The sequence below is a fragment of the Aedes aegypti genome, chromosome 3 (assembly GCF_002204515.2).
Source record: "Aedes aegypti strain LVP_AGWG chromosome 3, AaegL5.0 Primary Assembly, whole genome shotgun sequence".
NCBI lineage: Eukaryota > Metazoa > Arthropoda > Insecta > Diptera > Culicidae > Aedes > Aedes aegypti.
The window spans coordinates 367,008,879-367,036,621 of record NC_035109.1 but is presented as its reverse complement, the minus strand read 5'-3'; the positions used below and the strand labels follow the sequence as shown (position 1 = coordinate 367,036,621).

Genomic DNA, 27,743 nt, shown 5'->3' with positions numbered 1-27,743 from the left:
ATTAGGTCGAGTTTGATTAAAATGTGTATAAAGAGTGGATAAACATATTATCAATTTTAAATGAACTTATTTTGAAAAAATATCATAAAATTACATGTACAATATTGAATTATTCAAAAAGTCAAACTTGAAATTGCTAATATTTATTTCTGAAAAAAAAAAATAAACGATTTTGGTAAGAATTCAAGATTGATTTTTGACCTGCAATATTCGAAATGGTGGCGCAGTGACGCGACAAGAGTTGTTTTTCACGTCAAAAATCATCAAAATAATACTCAAATATGATAATGAATAATACTTAAACTTCAACCAAACATTTTTCCATCCTCATGCTCGATAAAAATGTTGAACTATATGCTTTCAGATGATGCATAACATTAGGGAAATGATGCATTCCTTGAATAGGGTGGACGTGCCAATAGTGGAGGTACTAAGCACGGTTAAACTTCATTTAACCGATTAAACCCCGTTTGGTATAAAGTCGTTTGCATAATGGTTGTTTGGCATAGTGGTCGTTTGGAATAATGGTCATTTGGCATAATGGCCGTTTGGCATAATGATTGACTTAGAATGAATATCGGCATTTTTGAAGCTTTAACCGAGATCAACACCACCGAGCCCAGAACAAAATTTTTTGGTAAGATCTCAACAAACGTGGTGTTTGTTCAGAGATTTTCAAGCTATGAATGTCAAAAATTGTCGTGACATTAGAGAGCATTACTAAATAAAACTGGTGACGGGTCTGGTGGAAGATCTTTTCGGAATAATAATTTTCTCTACATCCCAGAACATAGAGTATCTTTGAGCTTGTTGCAATATTCATATTTGAGAAAAGTAAATTGGCAAAAAAGTTCGCAGCTATTAATAAAAGGAACGCTCATAAAATATTTCGCTGCTCTGTATCTCAGTTTGGACGTAATACTTGATGAAAATAACTTGATAAAAGAAGGAAAATTTATTTGCAAAATATTAAAAGCTCCAATCCAAAGGTTAATTACTGCATAATAATGCAAAAATAGGCTATAAACGAGAGCAGATTATTTTTCGTGTAAAATGTTTAAGGCTCAAACACAAAAAATCTTTTCACAGCATAACTCAAAGGAGCAACACATTTTTTAAAGAAAATATTTGTGGCAAAACTTTTTAACGATTCAACATAAATTTTAGTTTCGAAAGTGTACATCAAAAACACCGTCTATTATCGAAATAATGGAAAATTTGTGATTGAGCTAATATTTTTTCCAGCGTATCTCGAAAGGAGAACAACACGTCTTGTAAGAATTGATAAAACACCAAAATATAAAAATGGTTTTTTTTTTTTTTTTTTTTTTTTTTTAATTTCTTTATTAGTATCATTCCAAACATTACATTCATTTCTTATATCTAGGTGTTCTGTGTTATTTGACAACACTATCATCCTAATTTGGTAAAACAAATTTAAGATTTAATTAACATTTTGTTAACAACATATTACATTTCATTTGCCGTAGCAGTTCAGTTTTTTACAGGTGAGTTGATTTCACCTGCTTATAAGAGAAAAAAAAATGTTTTTAATATACTTAACCTAACTTAACCTAAACATATAACGCATTAATCGTGGCAATAGAAGATTGTAACGATTTTTGCCTGAAATTATTAATTATTTTCTTTGACATTTGTTCCAATGTTTCAACATTGGATATTCTATGTAACTCATTGGTACTATACCAGGGAGGAAGCATCAGAATCATTTTCAAAATTTTATTTTGAATTCTCTGCAGAGCTTTCTTCCTGGTATTACAACAGCTAGTCCATATTGGTACAGCATACAACATGGCTGGCCTGAAAATTTGTTTGAATATCAACAGCTTGTTCTTAAGACAAAGTTTTGATTTTCTATTAATAAGGGGATAGAGACATTTTACATATTTGTTACATTTGGCTTGAATGCCCTCAATGTGATTTTTGAATGTTAAATTCTTATCTAGCATGAGCCCTAGATACTTAACTTCATCTGACCAATTTATTGGAACCCCTCTCGTCGTGACAACATGTCTACTTGAAGGTTTCAAATAAAGAGCTTTTGGTTTATGTGGGAATATTATTAGTTGAGTTTTGGAAGCATTAGGAGAAATCTTCCATTTTTGCAAGTATGAAGAAAAAATATCCAAACTTTTTTGCAATCGACTACAGATGACACGCAGGCTTCGTCCTTTGGCGGAGAGGCCTGTGTCATCCGCAAACAAAGATTTTTGACATCCCTGAGGTAGCTCAGGTAAGTCAGATGTGAAAATATTGTATAATATTGGTCCCAAAATGCTGCCTTGAGGAACACCAGCTCTTACAGGAAGTCTTTCAGATCTGGAGTTCTGATAATTAACCTGAAGTGTACGATTTGACAGATAACTTTGAATTATTCTAACAATGTATGTTGGAAAACGAAAGTTTTTTAATTTTACAATCAAACCTTCATGCCAAACACTGTCGAATGCTTTTTCTATGTCTAGAAGAGCAAGACCAGTAGAATAGCCTTCAGATTTGTTGGAACGGATCAAATTTGTTACACGTAAAAGTTGATGAGTGGTCGAATGTCCATGGCGGAATCCGAGCTGTTCATTGGCAAAAATTGAATTTTCGTTGATGTGGGCCATCATTCTGTTCAAAATAACCTTTTCAAAAAGTTTACTGATGGAGGAAAGCAAACTGATTGGACGATAGCTAGAAGCTTCTGCAGGATTTTTGTCTGGTTTTAAAATTGGAACAACCTTAGCATTTTTCCATTTGTCAGGAAAATATGCTAATTGAAAACATTTGTTAAATATATCAACTAAAAATGATAAGCTACTTTCTGGAAGTTTCTTGATGAGGATGTAGAAAATTCCATCATCGCCAGGAGCTTTCATGTTTTTGAATTTTTTAATAATAGTTCTCACTTCTTCCAAATCAGTCTCCCAGGCATTTTCGAAAACGTTCTCTTGATTGAGAATATTTTCGAACTCCTGAGTAACTTGATTTTCAATTGGACTAGTAAGTCCTAAATTAAAATTGTGCGCACTTTCAAACTGCATAGCAAGTTTTTGAGCTTTTTCGCAATTAGTTAGTAATAATTTGTTTTCCTCTTTCAATGCCGGTATTGGCTTCTGAGGTTTTTTCAAGATTTTCGATAATTTCCAAAAGGGCTTAGAGCCAGGGTCCAATTGACAAATTTTATTTTCAAAATTTTTGTTTCTTAATTGAGCAAAACGTTTCTTGATTTCTTTCTGCAAATCCTGCCATATAATTTTCATAGCAGGATCGCGAGTGCGTTGAAATTGCCTTCTCCTCACGTTTTTAAGACGGATCAAGAGTTTAAGATCATCGTCTATAATCACGGATTCAAATTTTACTTCACATTTTGGAATTGCAATGCTCCGGGCTTCAACAATGGAATTTGTTAAAGTTTCAAGAGCATTGTCAATATCAAGTTTAGTTTCTAAAGAAATGTTAACATCAAGATTGGAGTCAACATACGTTTTATATATATTCCAGTCGGCTCGTAAATAATTGAAAGTGGAGCTGATAGGATTGAGAATCGCTTCTTGAGATATTTGAAATGTAACAGGGACATGATCAGAATCAAAATCAGCATGAGTAATCAGTTGGCTACAAAGATGACTAGAGTCGGTTAAGACCAAATCAATCGTAGATGGATTTCTAGAAGAGGAAAAACATGTGGGGCTATCAGGGTATTGAATTGAGAAATATCCTGAAGAGCACTCATCAAATAAAATTCTGCCGTTGGAATTACTTTGAGAATTATTCCATGATCGATGTTTGGCATTAAAGTCACCAATGACAAAAAATTTTGACTTATTGCGAGTCAATTTACGCAAGTCAGTTTGGAGCAAATTAACTTGCTGCTCAGAGCATTGAAAAGGCAAATAGGCAGCTATGAAAGTATATTTACCAAACTGTGTTTCAACAGAAACACCTAAAGTTTCAAAAACTTTAGTTTCAAATGATGAAAACAGTTGATGTTTTATACGCCTATGAATGATGATTGCAACTCCCCCACATGCCCCATCAAGTCGATCATTACGATAAACAAAAAAGTTAGGATCTCTTTTGAGTTTAGATCCAGGTTTTAAATACGTTTCGGTAATAACTGCTATATGCACGTTATTAACCGTAAGAAAATTAAACAGCTCGTCCTCTTTACCATTCAGAGAACGAGCATTCCAATTTAAAATATTTAAATTATTATTTGGATCCATTAGAAAAACGTAATCCAATAACAATTTGATTTGTAAATTTTACACCTACTTGGACTGCTTCAGTCATAGTGGTGGCTTTGAACATTGCATCAATCATTAGATTCAATTGTTCAGTTAGAAAATTAAAATCAGAGGCAGACTTCTTCTTCTTTCTGGCGTTACGTCCCCACTGGGACAGAGCCTGCTTCTCAGCTTAGTGTTCTTATGAGCACTTCCACAGTTTTTAACTGAGAGCTTACTATGCCAATGACCATTTTTGCATGCGTATATCGTGTGGCAGGTACGAAGATACTTTATGCCCTGGGAAGTCGAGAAAATTTCCAACCCGAAAAGATCCTCGACCGGTGGGATTCGAACCCACGACCCTCAGCATGGTCTTGCTGAATAGCTGCGCGTTTACCGCTACGGCTATCTGGGCCTATCAGAGGCAGACATGTCATGTGATTTCCCATTGGAATTTCCGGTAGACGAAGAAGCGGAGTTACCTGTGGCGGTAGAGTTTTTTCCATTTGATTTGAAACAAGTAGAATGGGTACCCATGGATCGAACAGGGGAGGAGTTCGAATTTCCTGCTACGATATCGGCAAAGGATTTACCGTGGGTAGATACATTCGAAATAGAAAGATTCGAACGGCTACCCGACGGAATAAAATTAGTTTGTGAATGAGCATGATTATGATCTTCCTGATGGGTATGATTCATGATCAAGCGATCGTTAACTGAAAAATGAGCATTGTTCGATACTCTACCAGGCAAATTCCGGAAACGACCGTTATCGTAACGGATATTATCTTTCATCTGCCTGGCACGAGCCTCAATGACCTTTTTGCGTGAAGGACAATTCCAAAAATTGGACTTATGGTTAGCCCCGCAATTACAACATATGAATTTGGTGGTATCTTCCTTCACTGGACAGACGTCTTTGGCGTGAGAAGAACCTCCGCAAATCATGCATTTAGCATCCATGCGACAATTTTTTGTACCATGACCCCACTTTTGGCACCGACGGCACTGAGTGGGGTTCTGGTAATTTCCTCCAGGTTTCTGGAAATGTTCCCATGTCACACGGACATCAAACAAAAGTTTTGCTTTTTCTAAAGCTTTAATATTATTTAGTTCTTTTTTGTTAAAGTGAACTAAATAAAATTCTTGAGAAAGCCCTTTCCGAACGATGCCAGATTGGGTTCTCTTTTTCATAATGATTACTTGGACTGGGGAAAATCCAAGTAAATCATTTATTCCATTTTTGATCTCTTCAGGTGATTTATAGTCACTTGAGAGACCTTTCAAGACAACTTTGAACAAACGTTCAGTTTTGTCGTCATAAGTAAAAAAATTGTGCTTCTTCTCTTCAAGATGTTTGAGAAGAAGCTCACGATCTTTAAGAGTTTCCGGCAAAACGCGACAGTTTCCTTTCTTTGCGATTTGGAAGGAAACCTTGATTCCCCTAATGGAGTTCAAGATCTCCTGCCTAAATCCCCCAAATTCGGAACAACTGACCACGATAGGCGGCACTCTTTGCTTCCTCACTTGAATCAAAGAGCCTGGGCTGAAGGCTGCTTCGATTTGGTGTTCGGAAAATTTGTCTAGAGCATCAAACTGATTGCTCATTTCGATACAATTATTCATTTCACCCTTGGAAGAAACTTCGCATTCCGGGGAAGCGTCCTTTCTTCCATTCTTGCCACGTGTAGTGACAGTTTTAAAACCCACTTTTTTGGAAGGAAGTAGTGAATTCAGAGATTCACCCTTCCTTTTGTTTGTTGTTGATACCATGTTTAATTAATAAACGAAAGAAGACGTGACCTTCGAAAGGTTTTTTCCCTAGACGGTGTCCAAGAAGGATTACCACCGCTAGCTTTCGCCAACGGGTCCAACGAAAAATCGAAGGCACGGGTCCAAACAAGGATCGTAAAGGGATCAATAGTAGAAAAAATAGTACTGAAAAGTACTGTTTTAGTAGCACTGAAAAGTACCGTTTTTAATTTTAGCACTGAAAAGTACTGTTTTTGTAGCACTGAAAAGTACTGTTTTATTGCTTTAGGTAGTTTTTAAGAAAACTTCCAAGAGCAGAGAGAATTCGTGTACGCACAGCACGAAGGTACGATGCGCACTGATGGATTTTTTTTTTTTTTTTAATTTACACGCCCATACCTTTAGTTTAAGGGGCCGTCCATTAATTACGTAAGGGTTTATGGGGGGAGGGGCTTGAGATTTCTTACGGTCGAAAAATCCCAAAAAATGTCTTACGTAATGAATGGACAGCCCCTGAAACAATGGAAGTGATCAAAAGTTCACTAAGCTGAGAATAAGGCTCTGTCACAGAACGGAAGTAAAGCTAAAGTTATAAGAAGACGATTTTTCGGGCTATTTGAAAAACCATATTGACGACAGCAACCCTTAACCAAGAGCTTTACGGTCTTTTCGTCAGGTCGAACAGAGTGCTTGCGCAAACCAATTATCTAACCTAGATAGTCGTCAGCAAATCCATAAGTTGAAAAACTGTTATTATTAAGTTGCTTCAATAGCGTATCCGCTATGATATTCTATATAAACACTTGATTTCCAAATAGGAGCTTGAAGCAATGGCGAGAAGAGATGCTGGTTTTTGAGCACGTCATTCTGTAGGGATAAACTACACAGTTATATCTCGCCAGGATCTGGCAGAGGCGTAGCTAGGGGGTACGGTACGTATCGGGCTCCCGGTTCTTAGGAGACCCGAATTCATGGTAAAAATTCTCACTGCATTATAAATTAAACTTTCAACAATCTTCAATGTATGCAGGCAAGGAAAACCAGGTTTATAGGTGACCTCAATTGGTTTTGTTTAGGGGCCCTTATATTTTTTTTTATTCAAAAATACATAGGTAATAATCGAACACTCAAGCCCTCTATAATTTGATTTAGATCTTGAAACATTTTATTATGAGTCATATCCTGAGCCAAGCCGAAAATTTGAAAGGGATGAACACAATATTCTATATATTCTTGAAACATCTACAAAGATGTCTAAAGTCTTTTTTTACGCAAACAGTATTTAAAGTTCCCTTTTCCTCTTTTTGCATTGCAATGAATCTTGATGGCAATTCTTGAGGCAGTAGAGATTACACCGCGGCTATTCCATATGTTGATAGATTCCTCATGGAAATCTTCCGGAATTCTTCTGATCAGGTATACGTAGAAAGACTCCTACAGAAATTGTTATAAAGATTGCCCCAAAATTTCGTCCTTTAAATGATTTCTCAATATATGCTAAGAAGTCTTCTCCTTCTTCTTGGCATTACGTCCTCACTGGGACAGAACCTGCTTCTCAGCTTAGTGTTCTTTTGAGCATTTCCACAGTTATTAACTGAGAGCTTTCTTTGTCTTAGTTGCCATTTTTGCATTCGTATATCGTGTGGCAGGTACGATGATACTATGCCCAGGGAAGTCAAGGAAATTTCCTTTACGAAAATATCCTGGACCGAACGGGAATTGAACCCAGACACCTTCAGCATGGCTTTGCTTTGTAGCCGCGGATTCTATCCACTGGGCTAAGGAAGGTCCCAATATAAGAAGTATTCCTTCTAAATTTGCTCCGAAAATCCTTCGGCAGTCCAACAAAGTAATTAAGACGAAAACTCATAAACAGAATTAGAAAGACTCTTTCAGAAATGTTTGTATTGATTACTTTAGTCATTACTCTGTGAGATACGTTGAAAATATTCATAAAGTGTTCCAAGGAAAATAACAATAGTTATTTATGCAACAAGTTGCAAAATGATGGTTTTTTCTGCACGAGTCGTACATTTATCCAACGAGGATCGCCGAGTTGGATATATATGACGAGTGCTGAAAAAATCGAGTTTTGCAACGAGTTGCATACAACATTTTTTGCAATAATGAAAAATGGCTTCAAAGTTGGATTTTTGAGGATATTTCAATAAAATCCACATGGGCATCCATGTGTTGTAGCAACTCAGGATTTCTCCATCAGGTAGGCTGTGGAATGACTGTCACAAATTTTTACACTTCCATTGCTGATTCTACTTTCAAAAACAGACCAGGTACGACGCTCCGCTTACAATTTTCTACCATATTGTAAGCTATTTATCTGCTGAATTGCCTACATAAAAGTATACACGAACCGCACCATAACGCTTACGTTTTTTATAGTGAACTCACAAATTCTACATATACAAAGCCAAAGATTAGTAACTACACGAAATGACATTTGGGTCATTCGAAAAGGCTATATCCGCACATCCAGGAAGTGTGTTGAATAAATACTTTTCCACCAGAAGAAGTAAAGTCTACATTAGTCAAGCGAATTTTGTTCACTCCACTTATACCGGAAACATTTGTGCAAAAGTTTTTTTTTTTCAGCGGGATTGTTCAGCAATTGTAAGACCCTTCTTCAAAAATTTCCGTAATACCGTTTTGATTCATATTATGGACAGCTTCATATTCCGGACACTCTCGTTTGTATGGGAAACATTTCACACGAAATGTTTCAATTTTCGCCGTCCAAAAGTTCTCATTTTCGAGGCTTGTTTTATTAGGTTTTTTCCATAAATATCATTGCAAATTTATAATGCCCAACTACCTTAGACGTCTCTGAAGTGGTTAAATGATTTCAATTGATGATTTGGCTGTTCCATTAATGATTATCATGAGCTGTCCGTAATTCGAATCAATGCGTCCGGAATATGAGGCAAAAGTAACGGAGCGTCCGGAATAAGAATCATGAAAAGGCCACACGTTTTGATTTATTTAAAATTATTGAAGTTGCGGACGCCTATTTTTTACCCACCATCCGAAAGTTAAGGGCTTCCGATGCTCGATAACGCCAAAAAATCATACAGAATGATTTATTTTGTATGGTCCAAGCTGGGTTATACTTCACTGAGGCCTTAAGTGTCCGTAATATGAATCAAAACGGTATACGACATTGTAGTATCAACAGAATCATCCAAATCAGCTGGATTTCAATGCCACAATGGTCCAAAAACATGAAGATTGGCCAAAACCAATTCTATAGTTTCAATCGTTGAAACATGTGATCTGAATACGTTATTTGGTATTTTTTATTGATTCAGAAGGGACTATTCACATATAACGTAACATTTATTTAACAGTGTTTTTATTTTTTAATTCGTTTTATTAGAAATGCAATCAAATTTTGTTGGAAGCACAAATTTGGTTTCTATTAGGTCGAGTTTGCTTAAAATGTGTATAAAGAGTGGATAAATATATTTTAAATGAACTTATTTTGAAAAAATATCATAAAATTACATGTAAAATAATGAATTATTCAAAAGATCAAACTTGAAATTGCTGATTTTTATTTCTGAAAAAATAAACATTTTTGGTAAGAATTTAAGATTGATTTTTGACCTGCAATATTCGAAATGGTGGCGCAGTGACGCGACAAGAGTTGTTTTTCACGTCAAAAATCATCAAAATAATACTCAAATATAATATTGAATAATACTTAAACTTCAACCAAACATTTCTCCATCCTCATGCTCGATAAGAGTGTTGAACTATGATGATGCATAACATTAGGTAAATAATGCATTCATTGAATAGGGTGGATGTGCCAATAGCGGAGGTACTAAGCACGATTGAACTTCATTTAACCGCCTAAATTCAAGAAGCGCAATTAATGTTCATGTTAATGTTGTAACGGGAAGTAACGACCATTGACTGAATGAGAGAAATGATTTCATCGCAGTAATCCACGGCATGCCAGTGAAACATAATACCTCCACTATTGGTACGCTGTTCCTTTAGTTGCGGTATCCGTTGTTTTCTTATGGGATCCTCCACTATAGGAACACTTTACCGCAACTATTGGTACAAGGAAGAAAAGTTTTAGCAATTTGAGTGATATTTCATCAGTTTTACAGCAATTTGAACACTCTTTTCAACTATTCCGTGTATCAACAAGGCAAAACGTCGATTGGCAGTGTCGGTTATGTGGCCAATGTATTAAAATAAGGTACCGCGGGGCAAGTGGGAACGAAAAAAACGATAGTTCAAACAAATTGTTCAATAACATTTTCAAATGTCAATATTTTTCAAATACAACAACACAATCACGTTTTGGCAACATATTTACTGGTGTGTGCATGAAACTAATCGAATAATTTCGAAATTGTGAAAACCTTGGAAGAAAGTTTTAGAATGAGCCATTGGACGCAGTTGCCTCGCTAAACGGGGCAAGTGGGACACATCCAGTTTCATGCGTCAATCCACATCAGTAAGTCAAGCATTACAATAATAGGATTTATAAGTAATAGATTTTCAATTTTAAGTAGATATTTGATGTACATAAGGGATCAACCAAAAAATACGTTACGTTTTAGGAAGAAACCCTTTATTTAATAGTATGTTACCTCACATTTAATATTAACTGAAAATTCCTCAATAAAAGCGTAAAGAGGAATTAAACATGTTCAAAATATATCATTTATAAGTTGCTTATTAAAATATAGCACATAAACAAACAATAATTGACGAAATTATAAATATGTTTTGTTATTATTTATATGCATGGCAGAAAACCACCTTATGGGATGGAATTGTTTTCCATCACTACAATAATTGACGAAATTATAAATATGTTTTGTTATTATTTATATGCATGGCAGAAAACCACCTTATGGGATGGAATTGTTTTCCATCACTACTTAATTTGGTAGAAATAACAAATAAAACAGAAAAGTAATCGTTATCACGATGCATTTCAAATTTCAGCTGTGTGTTTGTTCAATTTTGAAGTCGTATTTCAAAAATAAAAAATAAATTAAAAAATAAAGAATAATAACACTTTTCTTCTTCCTCTTATGTAATTCCGTAATTTGAGGTTGATCTTTTTTTTATAGAAATCATTTGTTTGAATGTTTTAGTGCTACTCTTTAAGAAAATGTATGAAACGTGTACGAAAAGTTTTGATTCTGGTTTTTGTTATGATAGGTCCCACTTACCCCAGGTATAAATATATTTTGGGGTAAGATAGACCGTCGAAAATTTCATATGAAATGAAAACAAAATACTGGTATATCGTTAGCAGCTTGAAATAATACTTAAAATTAAAGCTTACTGATGGAAATTCGATTTAAAACAAATTTATTTTTTTCGAGTCAATGCAAGACGTGAAACGTGTCACAATTTATCATGCAAGTTGAAAATGGCGCTGAACTGACAACTGTTACATGAACCACATGGTAATAAAAATAACAATATGTTTAGTACTAAATACATTCCTTGTCATTGTATCTTCAGCTTTCTAGAAGAATACCCCCATGGAAAACTTTTCCTAGTTGAGCTATGACGAAACGCCCCACTTACCCCGGATTCTCACTTGCCCCGGGGTACCTTAAGTGAAAACGGCACTACCGCAACTATAGGAACACCCACAACTAAGGGAACACTTACCCTATATTTTTTTAAACTTTATTTTGTTGTCAAATTTTTCAGTTTTTTGACTTCAGTCAATTTGACAGCATTTAAAAAGAATAATCAGACCAATTTGAATCAAGCATTATAATAATACAAAACATAGGGTATACATATTTTTAAATAATAAAAAAAACATAAAAGCACAAAATCATATTTGGTACTCTTTACATAGAGCCCGGCCATAGTGCAATTGGTGAAGAGTATACATGAAATTCGGTCATGATGAAACGGTCTTAAAGAGTTCCCAGGTTGACAACCGGGGATTCCGAAATCACAAAGTTTGCGAAGTAACATTCAAGATTTAAAATAAGATGTAGCGATGGTCAGATAACTTGATATATGCCAACTCGATTTATTTATTCGAATAACTGTTCATGAAACCGCTTACGTTATAAATGTAATATATATCTATAAAAAATAACTATATAACTTTGAATATGTATGTTTTATATTAACAATTATAGGCTCCAATTTAAAAATGTAACCACTCAACAAACAAATGACTAGCTTCCAGCCCTGATTCTGGTTTGCGTTGAACTGTAGATAACCGCCGATCCGAATCCATTCAACAGAGAACAATACAATATAGTCTCGGTCACTTCACCTGTCCACTCGCATGATCCGGAATTGAGCATCACTTCCATGTTCATTTCAGAAATGAGTTCAACTCTTATTCGGAACCCTTCAGCGCGAAATCCGGAGCAAACCCAACCGTCGCCGACGCATAACATATTACACAATGGGCAAATTTCACGCATCACGTTTGAAAATTTACACCGCACACGACACGACTCGTGAAAATGAGTAACTCCAACAAACCGAACAGAAAAAAGTCGTAAAACAAATGCAAACGAAAACGAGGGCACCCAGCTCAATTACCATGAAAATCAAATTGCAACTGCCGAGCACAAACTTGTGGTTGAAGATCTTGCCCAGCTTCATGATGATCACGATGACGACCAGATCGATTCGATGTAACTATCCAGTCCGTTGATGGGGCGTTGTTATAGAACTGCGACACAGTGCACGTGCCGCCAAAGCTCTCCACTTCCGATCGGTGCACGTTTTTCCTCTTTGTTCTGTTGGTCACTTCCGTTGGAAAATAATAATTTCAAGTCACTTGATTAGGCATCATTTATTCATTTTTTTCCGTTATGGAACTACTCGGTTGGCGCCCAACCGATTAAAGCTCACTACGATTGACATTTTTGTTTCACATAGTTTGAAAATCACTTTTCACACATTGCTTTGAGTAGGCGTTGATTCGGGATCGAGTTTAACGAAAGAACTTCTGAATAACCGATTGCGACGATTACAGCCCCAAAGTCGACGATGGACTGAATTAACCGAAAACGCAGCGTCGCATCATACACACCTGACTGCGGCGCGGTACTCTGACTGACTGACTCAATTACAATTAAAATCAAATTGACTGACCACTACAGGGGAGCTGCAAGCCGTTCGTTGGCATCCCATCTACCCATCCATCCATCAGTCCACATTATTGTTCGGTGGATTCACTATGCTCATCAAGCGCGACGCCGACGACGCTAGAGCTGCCTCTGACTGAGAGATCGTTTGTTTTTGTTATGCTTCTACTCCGAGCTCAGGTGGAGCTGAAAACTGTCTCGCCCTCACGATCGAAGGAGGCTGTCAGAGGGAGTGGATGCGAATATTGGCCCGAGCAAAGCGTGGAAACCAAACTGGAACAATTTTGGTAACGTTTTGACACACAGTATCGTTTTCCTCATACCAATCGTCATCATCATTTTATTATATTATTTAATTCTTTATTAATTTCATACCAAACATTATATTCATTTCTTTTATATTCAGTTCTGTGTTAGACAACACTATCATCATAATTTGGTCCATAGCCCTGCTAAAGAGAATTAAGTCTGCCGAAAAAAAAATCTGGTTCCCTACAATTACATATCCAGAAAAATTAAATTTTCGAAATGTTTTGAAACAGACCTCTATTCGGGCTGATATTGTGCATCAACTCAGCCGATCGTTGATATGAAATGTGCACCTGACTGCGAAATATGCATGATCACGAAAGAGAACTGAAATGAAATGCATGTTTCGCACACTGTTTACAATATGGGAGAACACGGACCGGTATGCGATGCAAAAGTAGCCACCTACGCTGGGCATTTGATTTGCTGATAAAAAAAAGAGTTTTTTGCGGCAATCTTTACACAGGTAGGTATCGGCATTTTTTTTCGACTTCACCAGAATTTGAACATTGAAGTGCGAGTCGAACGGATGGAAGGAAGGAAGGAAACTCGAGCAGCGAACCATGGCCCCCCTTTGGAGTGAGCCTCTGTGGGATTGATGATAGGGGGTTTGGAAGCTCAGCATGAGTATCACCTCGGTTGGCCGGTCGTCGCAGGGCGCTAGTCGGTAATTTAGCTGTTCACGCAGTAGGCCTCTACGGTCGACTGTGGTGGCACTTTTGAATGGATGACCGTTGGCGCATAGCTTGCCATGCTGTTATGCTGGATGACTGTGAGAGGTGGATGGAGAAGTGACGCGTCGATCCGTTGTGGTGGGTAATTAGAGTCAAGTGATGAGTCAGATTCAGTATGCTACATTCTGCGCATAGTTTTGACTCGATTACACCGTTCTCCTTCCTGTGTCTTCTGCTCGGTATGATGCTTTTGGCTTTCTAGGGCAACACCCGTGACTAATGTATTCATGTGCTCTACTCGCTTTGTGCGATAATAACGATATGGTCATATTTTTGTTCTACTTTTCGATTACGATTTCCGGTTCGATGGTCGTAATTTCTTTTCATACCAAAAATGTTACAGAAGATCATCGAGTTCAGGTTGGCTATCGAGGCAGACAGTTTTGGAACTTCTGAGAAATTATTGTTACGACATTATTTTTGTTCCAAGAAGTCTTCGACATCTACCAGGCTTAACACAGAAAATTATTCCCATAATTCTGTCTTCCAACATCAGTACTAAATAACTACTCCATTGAAGCCTACCGTATTTCATACGCTTCATAATATTCGCTTGTTTAGCCGATTGATATTATTTGTGATTTCGCGTGTGAACTGCACACCATTTTCTAGTCTCCCATCGAGTAGGGTAACCAATATATTTTGGACCTCTAAATATTTTGGACCCCCTGGGCCATTTTCCTGCAAATTTTCCAGTTTAAATCGAAAGACCAATACAATCCGCATGCCATTTGGAAAGATAGGACTATTCCGCACTTGCATCAAGCGTTAGTGCATGGAAAATATGTTTATTTTATCTGAAATTAATTTAATTAAATCGGTTCATCCATGCAACCGTTACAACACGTTACAGACAAGACGTCAGAAATTTTTCAAATGTAAACAAAAACTTTTTTCTAATTGCTGAAGTAAAAGCGTATAATTTCTTCGCTTTTCCATTGTCAATCGATTGATTAGACTATGGGCAAGCATATTATACAACCAGTGCCGTGGACTTTGTCGCCAAACGATAAAAATATGCCGGGGGTCCAAAATATATACTTTGAGGATCCAAAATGTATTGGTATGTCCAAAATAATGAAAAACAGTGCATCACAATTCAATTATTTTCGACGTCTTTTGGATCCTACATAACCGTATGGGCATTTTTATCTCGTAGAGGAAGTTTTTCTCTACATTTTGGTATGTTCTTTGACTTGGTTACGCTGTGCAATTAATTAATTGGGACAAACAAGTAAAATCACTTCCTTAGGGGGTCCAAAATACGACCGTTACCCTATCAACTCCATTTTTCATAAAACTGTATTCTTTTCATTTTAGGCATCAGTCGATTACAATTAGAATAATGGAAAACGTTTCTAGGCCAAACTTATGGAGATACAATATGTCCTAAGTTCAATTTTTGCCTTCAATGTACTGAGAACCACAGACAGAAAACATTACGAAACCCTGGCGGGCTTGACCGTTAGATTTTTGAAACTTTCCACAAAACTTTGCGGAGGCAGGAAAAACAATAAAAAAAATTAAACATATCATAAGTCTACACGAAGTGATCTGATCTGTTCAAATATTGATCTTCTTTAAAGACTATGTTGTTAATGAACATGCTAATGAATGCCTTCAATCACTACCGACTATGGGGCTAACCGAAGAATTAGCTTTTTTCAATCCTAGTTCAATATGTGTGTGTTGGAATAGTTTCAGTTGCAGTTTGAGATGTTTTATCAAGTGAAATGATGGCTTAGGTACAAACTTGTTCAAATAAAACCATTTGTTTTTCATGACTTGAACAATCGTCGTTTGTTACACTCTTTCATGTGGTTCAGTTAGTAATATATTATTCAAATAGTTGAAAATGTTCTCCAAGTCCATGCGTCGGAACTACGTCGGGCAAGGTACGCTGTGTAGCACACTAGATCCGCTGTCCAGCGCACTATGTCCGACGTTACATTTGGAAAAAATGGTATCGATGGTTCCGGCTTCCAACTGGAAACGCAAGAACTTGTTATTAAAATTAACAAGTGCTGATCTCTCTGATGTAGGAAGTCCTCTGATGACTGCTTATGACAAACCTAAAATGAGAAATCATTAGTATTAAACATAAAATTAGAAAACAGTGAAAAGATTTCAATATCCTGCAACAAAGATATTTTTGACAATTCTCTTATGTCAACATGAAAAAAATCTAATCAAAGCAATCAAAGATTGCTTCGATCATTCCATAAAATATTATAGTGTAGGCAAGACAAGTCAAAAGGGGGTGATTCAAAGTTTATAGCGAGCTAGCGTAAAAAGCTGGATAGAGCCGGAATTCCTTGAATATGGGGTGGGTTGATCATAAGCTCTTCAAATGAATTTGCGAAAGGTAAATTTTGCATGCATCTCAAAAATCGATTTATTAAAAGGGCCCAAATAAAGTATTCCATTTGCGATGTTACACAGAAAGAAAAATCCAAGTAAACTTGCAACAAATCTGGCATTCCCCTCATGTGCATGATTTTACGCTGAAATTTACTTGGATTTTTCTTTCTGTGTATTCTTGCTAATATGGCATTTGGAATATTTAAAATTGATGCTGCAAACCACAGTTTAGATATTATAAATGTGTTTAAGAGAATAATCTTTTGGTGCAAAGAAAGAAGTCTAGTTTTGTACAGCCACATTAGTCGTGATGTACTTCGAATAATTTCAGTCCAGTTGAAATAAGTTATCCCTAAGATTTTTACAGAATCGTGTATATTCAACCATTCATACATATTGGACCGATCATTGTTCGATCCAATGTTGATAGCTATCGTTTTTGCTAAATTTAAAACTGCTCCTGAACAGAGCCCAAAATTTTCAAAAGCTTTTCTTACTACCCCAATTTTATGATCATCAACTATAATAACGGAAATGTCGTCTACGTAAGCAACAACCAGTTCCAACCGGTTATCACAGATTGTACATAACTTTTCTATTAACGGATGCAGATATATTACAAATAAATGCATGCTTAGAGGGTCGCCCTGGCGCATGGATCGTTGGATGGGAACATTTTGGGATAGATGTCCATTTATAAGAATTTTAGATCGTGAAATTTGCATAATTTTCTCCAGTATTGCGATCATTGAGATCATTGTTGAACCGAATTTCTCTCATAATACTGAGTAAGTAATTTTGATCGACCCGATCAAAAGCGTGATCTAAGTCGAATGAAATTAGCTTTCCTACCTTACGTTTACAGTTAATTTCAGCTATTTTATTTTTGATTCCTAAAACTGCCTCAAAAATATTCTTACCTGAGTTGGAGCATTTTTGATTTTCATTTAGGATTCGATTATTTATCATTATTTTTTTCCAAACGTAACTTAAGCTTTTTACGCTAGCGTGCTATAAATTTTGAATCACCCCCTTCTAACATTGCTTGCCTACACTATAATTTTTTATAGCCCAATCAAAGCAAGCTTTGTGGTTAACTTTCAATGTTGACAACGAATTTGTTTGTCAAAAATGTTCACTTTTATTTTCCGGCATTCATAATCAGAGAAGTATTTATATATGTATTCTTCATTATTCACGCTTTTCCTAAATTTTCAGGTTGATAATCGAGCAATTTAAAATAGCATATTGAGACAAATAGGATCTACGGACGGACTCAATACTGATTGTTTTATTATTACAACTAGTGCATCGGTATCCAATCATGTTTTAGCATGCCGTTCAAAACGAAAAGTGATAATATTGAACAAAATGAATGTGTAGAATATTGCTACAAGCCTATTTAAGCGACATATTGAAGCGAAATATAGTATAACTCTTGAGAACATGTCACTGAAAAACACGACAAGGACATCGAAAACTGCTCAACCATGCGCTGCTTATTAGCCATAGATGCAGTCTAATCCCTATCAGTTTTCCTCTACCTTGGATTGTCTCTATAGTTAAACCTGGTCAAAAGTTATCAGCCCTTAAATTAATTATGACAGTCCGTACGTTTAATAGTGCTAATAACTTATTCTAATACTCAATATCAAATTACATATATAATTCCATCATTAACTTTTGTTTTGCCCTCAATTTTTATTTCGACGAGCTCAATCCTCCCAAAATCTTTGATTCCGATACCAAACTTTTCCAAAATTCAGCTGCAATGATTACGCACAGAGGAGCGGTATCGATAAACAGCATCTGTCTTGGAAAAAACTACAAGGGCCACGGAAAGGGCTGTATCTATATTCCAGAGATTACCAATGCAACGCCAATGATAAGTTAGAAGTCCAGTCAATTCCTTTGATTAGGCACCTAAAATTATATAATTGAAACGTTATTAAATGAAACATAGTCAAGTTATAAACATAAATTTGAATACGAAGAAATTCTGAAACAAGTGAAAATTCTTGACAGTTGAATCAACAAACACTAATTACAACCTACTAAGACTGAACTGAAAACCTAAAAACTGTTGGCAAGAAATGTTAATATTGAATCACCCCCTGTTGTTTTATAGCTAGCGTAAAAAGCTGGATAAAATTCGAGCTAATAATTTGTAGTCACAATTCAACAAAGTGATGGGTCTATCCAGCTTTTTACGCTAGCCATAAAACAACTGGGGGTAATTCAATTTTGTCATTTCTTGCCTCCGGATTATATAGTTGAATCAAAGTACGCTGTAATTCTAATTTGTTGATTCTAATGTCAAATATTTTCACAACATTTGGAATGCAGTCAGGATCTGTATTTGGTATCTTTTATTTATTTCATATTCATTCAATTAATTTGTTTTACATAATGTTAGGCTTTCCAAGAGGATTATAGAGGATGCGTCAGTATTAGTATTATAATTTATCTCTTGATGAAAACACAATGCTTCCGATGTGGCTCCCCGACGTTCAGGACATATCCATACTTATTTTGCCTTGTACATATGAGTCATATGATATGACCCTTCCCAGCATCTCAAACTCTCTTATCCGGTATTTGGTAGAGTGATACAATTCTGTTACTAGGAAGACGGATCGCATTCTTGGAATCTTGGTTTACAGGGGAGGTTTTGAAATTGTACTTTTATGCGTCGTCTGCTTATTGCAAAGATTCAGACAATCCGACAGAGGAAGTGAATGTTATGGATTATTAATTGTTTTAGCTGTTTGTGCTATTTTTTTTTTTTAATTGACTTTCTCCACGAATGAGTTCTAGTTGAATACTTTGTCAGTCATGTATCTTAACAATTTCATGTCATCATATGACACAAACTTGTAACGTAGTTGAGAGGGCGAGACAGCATAATTGAACATAATTCAGTAAACAATCAACGCAGTCTATCCAAATAGAACGCTCGCAACTACTTCTAGACTGTTTTGCAGTGAAAAAAAAACGAAAGTATTATTATTTGTTGGATCATTCTAGTTTCTCCAAAGTGAATTCGAGCCAAAGTCACAAATTTACTGCTGGCAGATCGTTGCACATCGACCTAAAATAGAAGAATGATTAGAATAGAAATAAGCAGTTTGATTGGATCGATTTCCATTTCCTAAAACACAATATTGTAGGCTTGACTTTTCTATGTCAACATAACTTTTTTTCACTGCTAAGCTTGCTTTGATCTTGCCATAAAAATTTTAGTGGGTACACTAAAAGTCAATCGGGGGTGATTCAAACGATTATGGCATGCTAGCGTAAAAAGCTGGATATGCTGTCATTGATGAATGATTGGAGTTTTTTCTGCATAGAACAATTACTGCTTCCAAAAACTAAAAGGCAAGTTTCCTTGGAGCACTTCATTTAAAATTAAATTCAATTGTCTATGAATAATGTCAAAAGCTTTAACGTAAAATTCTTTTGGAATGCCATCATTCCCAGGCGATTTTCTGCCAGCCGCTGATTGAATGGCAAAAAATATGTCTTCAGTTGTAATTTCATTCATTGCTTCATTATTAGCTTCACAATTCATATATATTGTTCGATTGCTGGGAAAGTTCGTACTTGATTGATGATTCTGAGTGGCGTAAAGCTGGTTGAAGTAATTGAAAACGTGACTTTCAATGTCGTCTAAATTGCGCAAAACTCTACCATTGTCAGTAATTGTAGTAATTGTACAATTATTCTTCCGTTTAATACGGTCAGCCAACTGAAAAGTTGAAAGTTTTTCTCCCGAGTTTATCATTCAGTCTTTCGAAAAAATGCGAAAATTGATTTTGAAACAAAGAGCATTTTCCCCTTAATTTTGTTAATTTCTGTCATTCCCGTTGGATTTTGGTATATGTTATCATATGCTGTTTTCCACCGAAAAAAACTTCTAATTTTTGGTTTGGCACAATTCACCCACCAAAACATCCAGTTGCTAAAATTTCTACGTTCGCGAAGGCAGCGATTCCATTTGATTTCGAATTCCTGCATGTTATCTTCTGTCAAAACATGAGCACGTATTGACCAAAAACCCTTTCCAAAATTTCTACCCTGATTTGGGAAGCAGCATCTAATTTTATAAGATTTATGATCAGAGAACGATGTTACATAAAATTCCGCTGTTCGAAGCTTGAGCAGATCCCACGTATCTTTTAGGTGCAAACTGTTTAGCACATTCCACAAAGCTGGACTGAAGCTGCCATTACCGGTTGCATCCTTATGTGATACAACACAATTGAAATCGCCACCTAACATTAAATGTTACGTGGTCGACTGTAGGTAAAATGGTACAATATTTTGGAAAAAGTTCTCTCTGCTAGCATAATTTGTGGTTCTCGATGGAGCAAAGATGGTAACAATCTTTACACTACCTTCCAAAGTAACGGTTATCACTCGACTGTCAAGACTACGTTGAATATTTGAACATGTCATGAGGGATTTCAAAGCTATCGCGGTTCCTCGTTTTTGTCTATCAACGTTGGTTATCACATTGAAACCCGGTATTGTAAGGTATGGATCTTCAACTTCTTGTAGTAAGATTATGTCTAAATCTGTTAATCTGATAAATGTACGTAAGGCCTGAATTGTAGTTTTGCTTGAAAATGCGTTAGTGTTGATGCTAGCTATGTTATAACTAGATGTTCGATTGGCCATCGCAAATCTATTTACCTACTCTTTGCTTCTTAGATCGATCTCGACCGTTCCTAATAGTCGTGAACTCTTTTTCATATGAACATTGATATGCATTACCTTCGTTGTCGGATATTTCCATGGAGTAGTCACTGCCACCACAGTTATCATCCTGCAGTTTTTTGAAAACGCTCGTCAGACTAATGTCAATTCTTACCTGTGTAGGTATGATCTTTGTCGATCCCTCTCTGGCTTCATCAAGTAGAGACGAATCTCTGCTTTGACCATTAGGGCGATCTGATAGCTGCATTTGTACATCATTCGGTGATTCCGCATTGACAAGTTGAGCCCAGCTCGCTCCGGTGAGAGCCTTGTTGAGTTCCACATCGTTAGGTTGATCCGCATTTTCAGTATGTTGCTCAGCACTCGCAGCATCTGAGGAGGCAGGTCCCGCTGATGATTGGGGTTCATTCGCATCACTCGCTACCTCCACGACGATAACTTCCTTGGATTGAGTACTCGTCGATGTATTAGAAACTGCCGCAGCTTTGCGGTTGAGTTCGTTCAAATCAACGAAGTTCATGGAGAGCGCTTCTTGGTCAGGCAGTGGAAAACTGAGTACTCCCGCATACCCTTGAGTTCTCTGACGATCTGAATTCAGCCTTGCATTGAGATCGGTTTTTTGGCCAATTAGCTTTTTGTTTTCAACGCATGAAATGCCAGTGTGTATGGCATTCATACAATGCTTGCACGTCTGTGGTTGCCCTCTGTAGGTAACAAGTGTCTGTTCGCCCTGTATCGTTACGAACGACTTGATATGTCTGCGAGGATCATTTTGGCTACTCGGACTCCGGATGGTCTGCTTTTGAATGTGTAGATGTCTCCCCACATCTGTTCTTGGAGGGTAATGACTTTGCCATATTGTTTGAGGTACACCACAATGTCGTCGTTTCGGATGTTTTCAGAGAGGTCGTGAATCTTAACCTCTACGCCCCCATCCTCCATTACCAATCTAACCTTGACCTTGGTTTTGTTAATGGTGATCTCGTGCATACCGTTATGTAGATCGACCGTGTCCTGTGCAATTTTGAGGGTTGCACTTTTAACATATACACAGTTCTGCACATGGTTCATCTGCAGTCTCACCACCTGTTCCAGCTTCAAGCCCAGAACGTTGTGCACAAATCCTCGAATGAAGGACGCTTAGGGAAGTTGGTCAGGTCAACCCTGAATGTATTTTCTCTTGGTTTCACTTGAGCCATGTTGCGTTGTGCATTTACTAATGCAATTCACACAGAGTGTCGCCAGAAAAACTGACGCGAAAACAGAAGATATTCTACACCCTAGGTGTATACAAAAAAAACTCGAATGAACCCTATCAGCGCAGTGATTTTGCGTCTGAACGCGGCGAACGCACGAGGCAAACTGATGGAAACATGACAACCTCTTGCACTGCCCTGTGAAAGATTCCAATGAGGTCAATAATGTACAAATTAATTTATAAGATTTTAGCCTTGGGGACGGACCTGGAGTAGTGGTTAGAACACATGCCTCTCACGCGGATCGAATCCCATCCCCGAGATAGTCACTTATGATGAAACGTTATAGTGACGACTTCCTTCGGAAGGGAAGTAAAGCCGTTGGTTCCGAGATGAACTAGCTCTGGGCTAAAAGTCTCATTATTAAAGATAAAAAAAAGCCTTAGGTTAGTTCATCTCGGGACCATTTTTCTACTTCCTTACCGAAGAAAGTCGTCACTATAACTTTTGCGTCATAAGTAACTTTCTCGAAGACGGGTTACGAACCCAGATCCTCGGCGTGAGAGACGTGTGTTCTATCCGGGATGGACCCCCAGCTGGCCAGGTCCTTCCCCAAAGCCAGAAGCATATGCGACCGTGTTTTGACAGTGTTGCCCATATTAGTCTACTTGGTTTAGTCTGAAAACTATGTTCAGACTTCAGACATTATCCTCCACAGCTGCCCAGAAATCAATTACTAGATGATGAGTACACACAAGGTCTTCACCACTCCATACAGCGATTTTTCCAGGGATTCCATTAGATATTATGTCAGAATTTTCTTCAGGAAGAACATATAATCGCAACCAGATTCTTTCAGAGCGGCTCATACAGGGCTCCAGGAGTACCTTTAGCAAATCCTCTAGGAATTCTACCAGAAGTTTTTTCAGGAATTTCACCAAGGATTCTTTCAAAGATTCCTCCAGAAAAATCTCTAGAGAGGAGGAGTTTCTGCACGAATACCTTCAAAGATTCCTCCATAGATTGCCCCGGAATTTTTTTTTTCATGGAAATCCTTCAGGAATCCCTCCGAAAATTCCTCCAGCAGCAATGAAAACCAATTCTCACTATGCTTCTCCAACTCGATAGCGATTTACGGTATATCGAGTAAGTTGACTGTTCCATTTCCAATTTAATGCCAAACGCTTAATTTTAGGCCAAAAACAAATGTTTACACAATGTTTTAATGTTTTTCGTTTGTTCAAGTACAAAAAACATTTTTTTTTTCAGATTTCGTCACACCCCTTGGCTTAAACTCAAATTTTGAGTGTATTTTGTTTTCCGTGTCCCTCCCGAAATGTCAGATGGGAACAACCCCAGTGTTAAAACTAAAACCCCGGTGGTGTTTTTGTCGACTAAGCGAACGTCAAACATGATCTCAATTGTCAAGATACATTTAACGATCCAATTTTAAATTAAAGTTTTAAATATGAAATAACGGATAGTATATGAGCGGGAAAATTGCTAATGTAGTTTCAGTAACATGCTCTTTCGTGTTATTAAATGAAAACAAGATTTCATTAAACCTTTTAGGACTCCATTCTTCCGGAGATTGATCGAAGGATTCCTACAGAAAAAAAATTCTACAGCGATTCTTGCACAGCTGACACCAAAGATTTCTGCGATAATTCCTACAGGGGTTACACTACAATAACTTCTTCTAGGATTACAGAAGATATTTCAGGGATTTACTTACAATTTGTTTTAGAGAATTGTTCTGAATATCCAACTTTTTCCTAGAACTCCTCCTAGCATTCCTCTAGAAATTTCTTCGGTAAATTCCTCCAGTATTAATGTAACAAATAACCTCAATAATAATTTATTCAGGAATTCCTCGAAAATATTTTCCAAACACTCCTTTTCTGGAGATACCTGGATAAATTCCTGAAAAAAATATCTGGAGAATTCCTGGGGCAATCCCTGCCTAAAGGAACCTCTAGGACAAAATATGGAGAAATCCCTGTAGGATTTAATGGAGGAATCTCTAGAAAATTCTTCAGAGGAACTTCTAGGGAAATCTCTGGTTAAATATCTGATAGAAGCACTGAAAAAACCGGAGCCTTTGAAAGAATAGTCTCTTTAGGAAACCCTGGAACTATTTTTCGAGGAACCCATGAAGAGAGTTCTCTGGAGTAATCCCTGGATAAATTCATGCAGAAATTGCTGGAGAATTCTCAGGGGGAATAATCTCTACAAGGATTCTGGGAAAAATCTGTAGGAATCGCTGAAGGATTAGCTGGGTAATTTGTTGAAGAAATTCTTGGAAGCATCTTTGGAAAAATCCCTAGATAATTTCTTCACTGTAGAGACTATGCATGGAATCCCTTGAGAAGTTCATGGAATAATCGTTGGAGAAATATCATAATTTCTGGAGAAACACCCTTTAAAATCTATAATAGAAGCGTTGTAGAAATATTCTGCAGGAATATCCAAATGAGCCGCTGGAAGAATTTCCTGGATCAATCAATATGAGATGAATCAGCGTACGGCTGAAAGTCTCAATAATAAAGAAAAAAAATCCTGGATTAATCGTTGAAGGAATCCCTGGAGGTGTCTCTAGAGGAATTCCTGGAGTTATGTAAAGGAGCTCTTTTGGAAACCGGTGTAAAATAAACGGTTGAAATCGAAAGATCTTCCTAAAGAAATTCTTAGAATAAATACTGGTAAAATTCTTTGCGGAATCCCTAAGATATAGGTACTATAGAATTGTACTAATTAATCATATTGTAGGATTTTATGGAAAAATTCCAGCAGAAATGTCTGAATAAATTTATTGAAAATCCCAGGAGACATTATTCGAGAAACCCCTGAGGAATATCAGAATAAATGCCTGGAGGAATTCTTGAAGGATTTCCTGGAGTAAGTTATGAGATTCCTTAGAGATGTTTATGTAGGAATCTAGTGACTTTTTTAATGCATTAATTCAAAAGAATTTCCTAAAGTATTTTGTGAAATAAAATGCTTGAGAAAACCCCTGATGGAAATTTGAATGAATTCTTGGAAGGATTTCGGAGAGAATTTACGCATTAATCGCAATAAATGAGAGCCGTGACAAAATTTTGTTATTTTTCTTTAGTTGCTCAAGTCAAGTATTGTTAGTCATGTATTCAGAACTTTCAAACCAATACAAGAGAATTTTGAGAACATATATGTAAGAAACTAAATGAGTTATTTTTATATGAGAAGATGAGGTCTTACTCAAGGTCTTATATCTATACTGAACAATATTTCTTCAGGGTTTTTGTAGTTGGTTGATGAATAATCACCCATTTTAAATTATGAAGCAGACCTACAACATAAGTATTCCACTTTTTTAGAACTCTAAATTTCTTGTTGCAGAAGTATGGCAGATCATCCCGCGAATTAGCATTTTTTTAATATTCGTATTAAAAAGTTGTTGCTGCAATTTCGTAAAATAAAATGCAGGGTACTTATTATTATTCATTAGCTATAGAAACATCATGTTATTTTGTAAGTTAAAGCTATCACATATTTAAAGGTCACGATTTTGAACCTCTCTCAAGTAACAGTTTTCGTGACATATTCAAGAGTTATGTTCAATCTGTAAAAATAACTGCAATCATAGCTTTAATTGTATCCACTACTTGAATTTCAGTACTTTTATTCAAAAAATTGAAACAAAATTTTCTGCAAGTCATATATACAAGACTTTTTTGAGTGAGTTGACATTTTTCGATTGCATTATTTTGAAGAAAATTAGCCCTTTCCAATAGTTAGTCCAGATAAATTTTGGAAACACTAAGTATGCGAAGTGGCTTATTTAGTCAAGGTCACACATTCAGAAAGTTTCATTAAAATCTGAAAGGATGCTGCCAGCTCGCAATACGATTTGGTGCGAAATGGGTCAAATTACGTAGATAGGGTTTTGTAAAATGATATTTGGGTGCATTTTATTTTCATTATGCGCAACCCAGGTAACCTGAAGTCGCAAAAAGTAAGTTAAGTTGATCTGCAGCTTTCAAATTACAGAGGGGATTCGTTCATTGGGGGTCCGCTACATGGAATGACTCGATAGTTGGATGTTCGCTGGTTGGAAAATATTTCAAATAAAAAGCACTGAAATGTCAACAGAAAATGTCATACTGACTTTGACGTCTGAGTACCGTCGCATTGAAGTCTCCATATATAGAACAAATGCGTTTGTATATGTGCGTTTCGTGACGATTTGCTCTTCAGATGCGTTAGTATGGAGCATTTTCACCAGCTGTCGTTCCAATTAACGGGTCGTATTCGCTAGATGGAAGGCAGTCGTGTTCCAACCAGTGAATCCCCGCTGTAACATTTTTATGAATATTAAGAGATTCCGTTCACTTGGAAAAAACAAAAAAGGAAATGAAAATACTCAAATATCATTTGTAAGTCGAGAAAATTCCGATACCCTCGAATGTTCTGATTATCTTGTGACAGATAGGCCATTAGATTTTTTGACGAATTTCTTGACAATCTCATACAGGTGTTCTGGAAACTGGTTGAAGTCCACTTTCACATATGTCTCGTCATTCATTACGCAGCAGTATGGTTAACTTCTGGTTGGATGTTTTCAGCCAAAATATTGTAAGTACCCTTCAGAGAATACAAAAGTAGTTTTGAAACTACACACAAAATGTAAATTGATCGATCTATTGCTAAGAAAATTAGCTATGATATTTTAGGTATAAATTTTAAAAAGGCACTGCTCGAAGTAAAAAATAAGTAAACAAAATTCAAATCATGATTCGATCCTAACACCTACGATGTAGGATAAACTCCTTTTCTTTTCGAATGAGCCATAAATAGTTTCAATTGGACTTGAAGATATGAACAAAAACAATTATGTTATATTAGGGGTGACCCCAAACTTTTGCACTGGAATGATTGTCTAAATATATCAACCTAGTCGAGATGACAGTTAGTATTACTAATCAAAGCACAATAAAATAAAAGAAAATAGAAAATAGTTATTTATGCCTATACTTGAGTAATTCGGCCTCTACTGAACTGGCGTTTATTTAACTTAACACAAAAAATAACAACATGTTCAAAATAGTAATAAACTTAGAAAAATTGTGAAGATGCTGAGAGAGCTCTGGAAATTATACCACAACTATCGCAAAATGCTGCGCCTACACAGCAAAAAATAATGTAATTTGCATCGATGTAATTCCTGTCGATGTATAAAAAATCCGATGTAACAGCCAATTTCATATGCAAAATAGCATCATTTCGATGTTATAATACATCGCCTTGAAATTACACCTAAACAACGTTACAATTCTC

General features: G+C 36.4%; 1 protein-coding gene across 2 annotated transcripts in view; it reads right to left on the bottom strand.

The window, feature by feature from the left end:
- Positions 1–13,243, bottom strand: part of LOC5564590 (CD151 antigen) — a 44,972-nt gene extending 31,729 nt beyond the window's left edge. Inside the window, exon 1 of one of the 2 annotated variants that reach the window (XM_001648890.2) lies at positions 12,558–13,243. In XM_001648890.2, the coding sequence (XP_001648940.1) occupies positions 12,558–12,620 (63 nt within the window). In that variant the 5' untranslated portion in view covers positions 12,621–13,243. The other variant, XM_021849779.1, reaches the window with a different exon arrangement.
- Between the last annotated feature and the right edge of the window lie 14,500 nt (positions 13,244–27,743).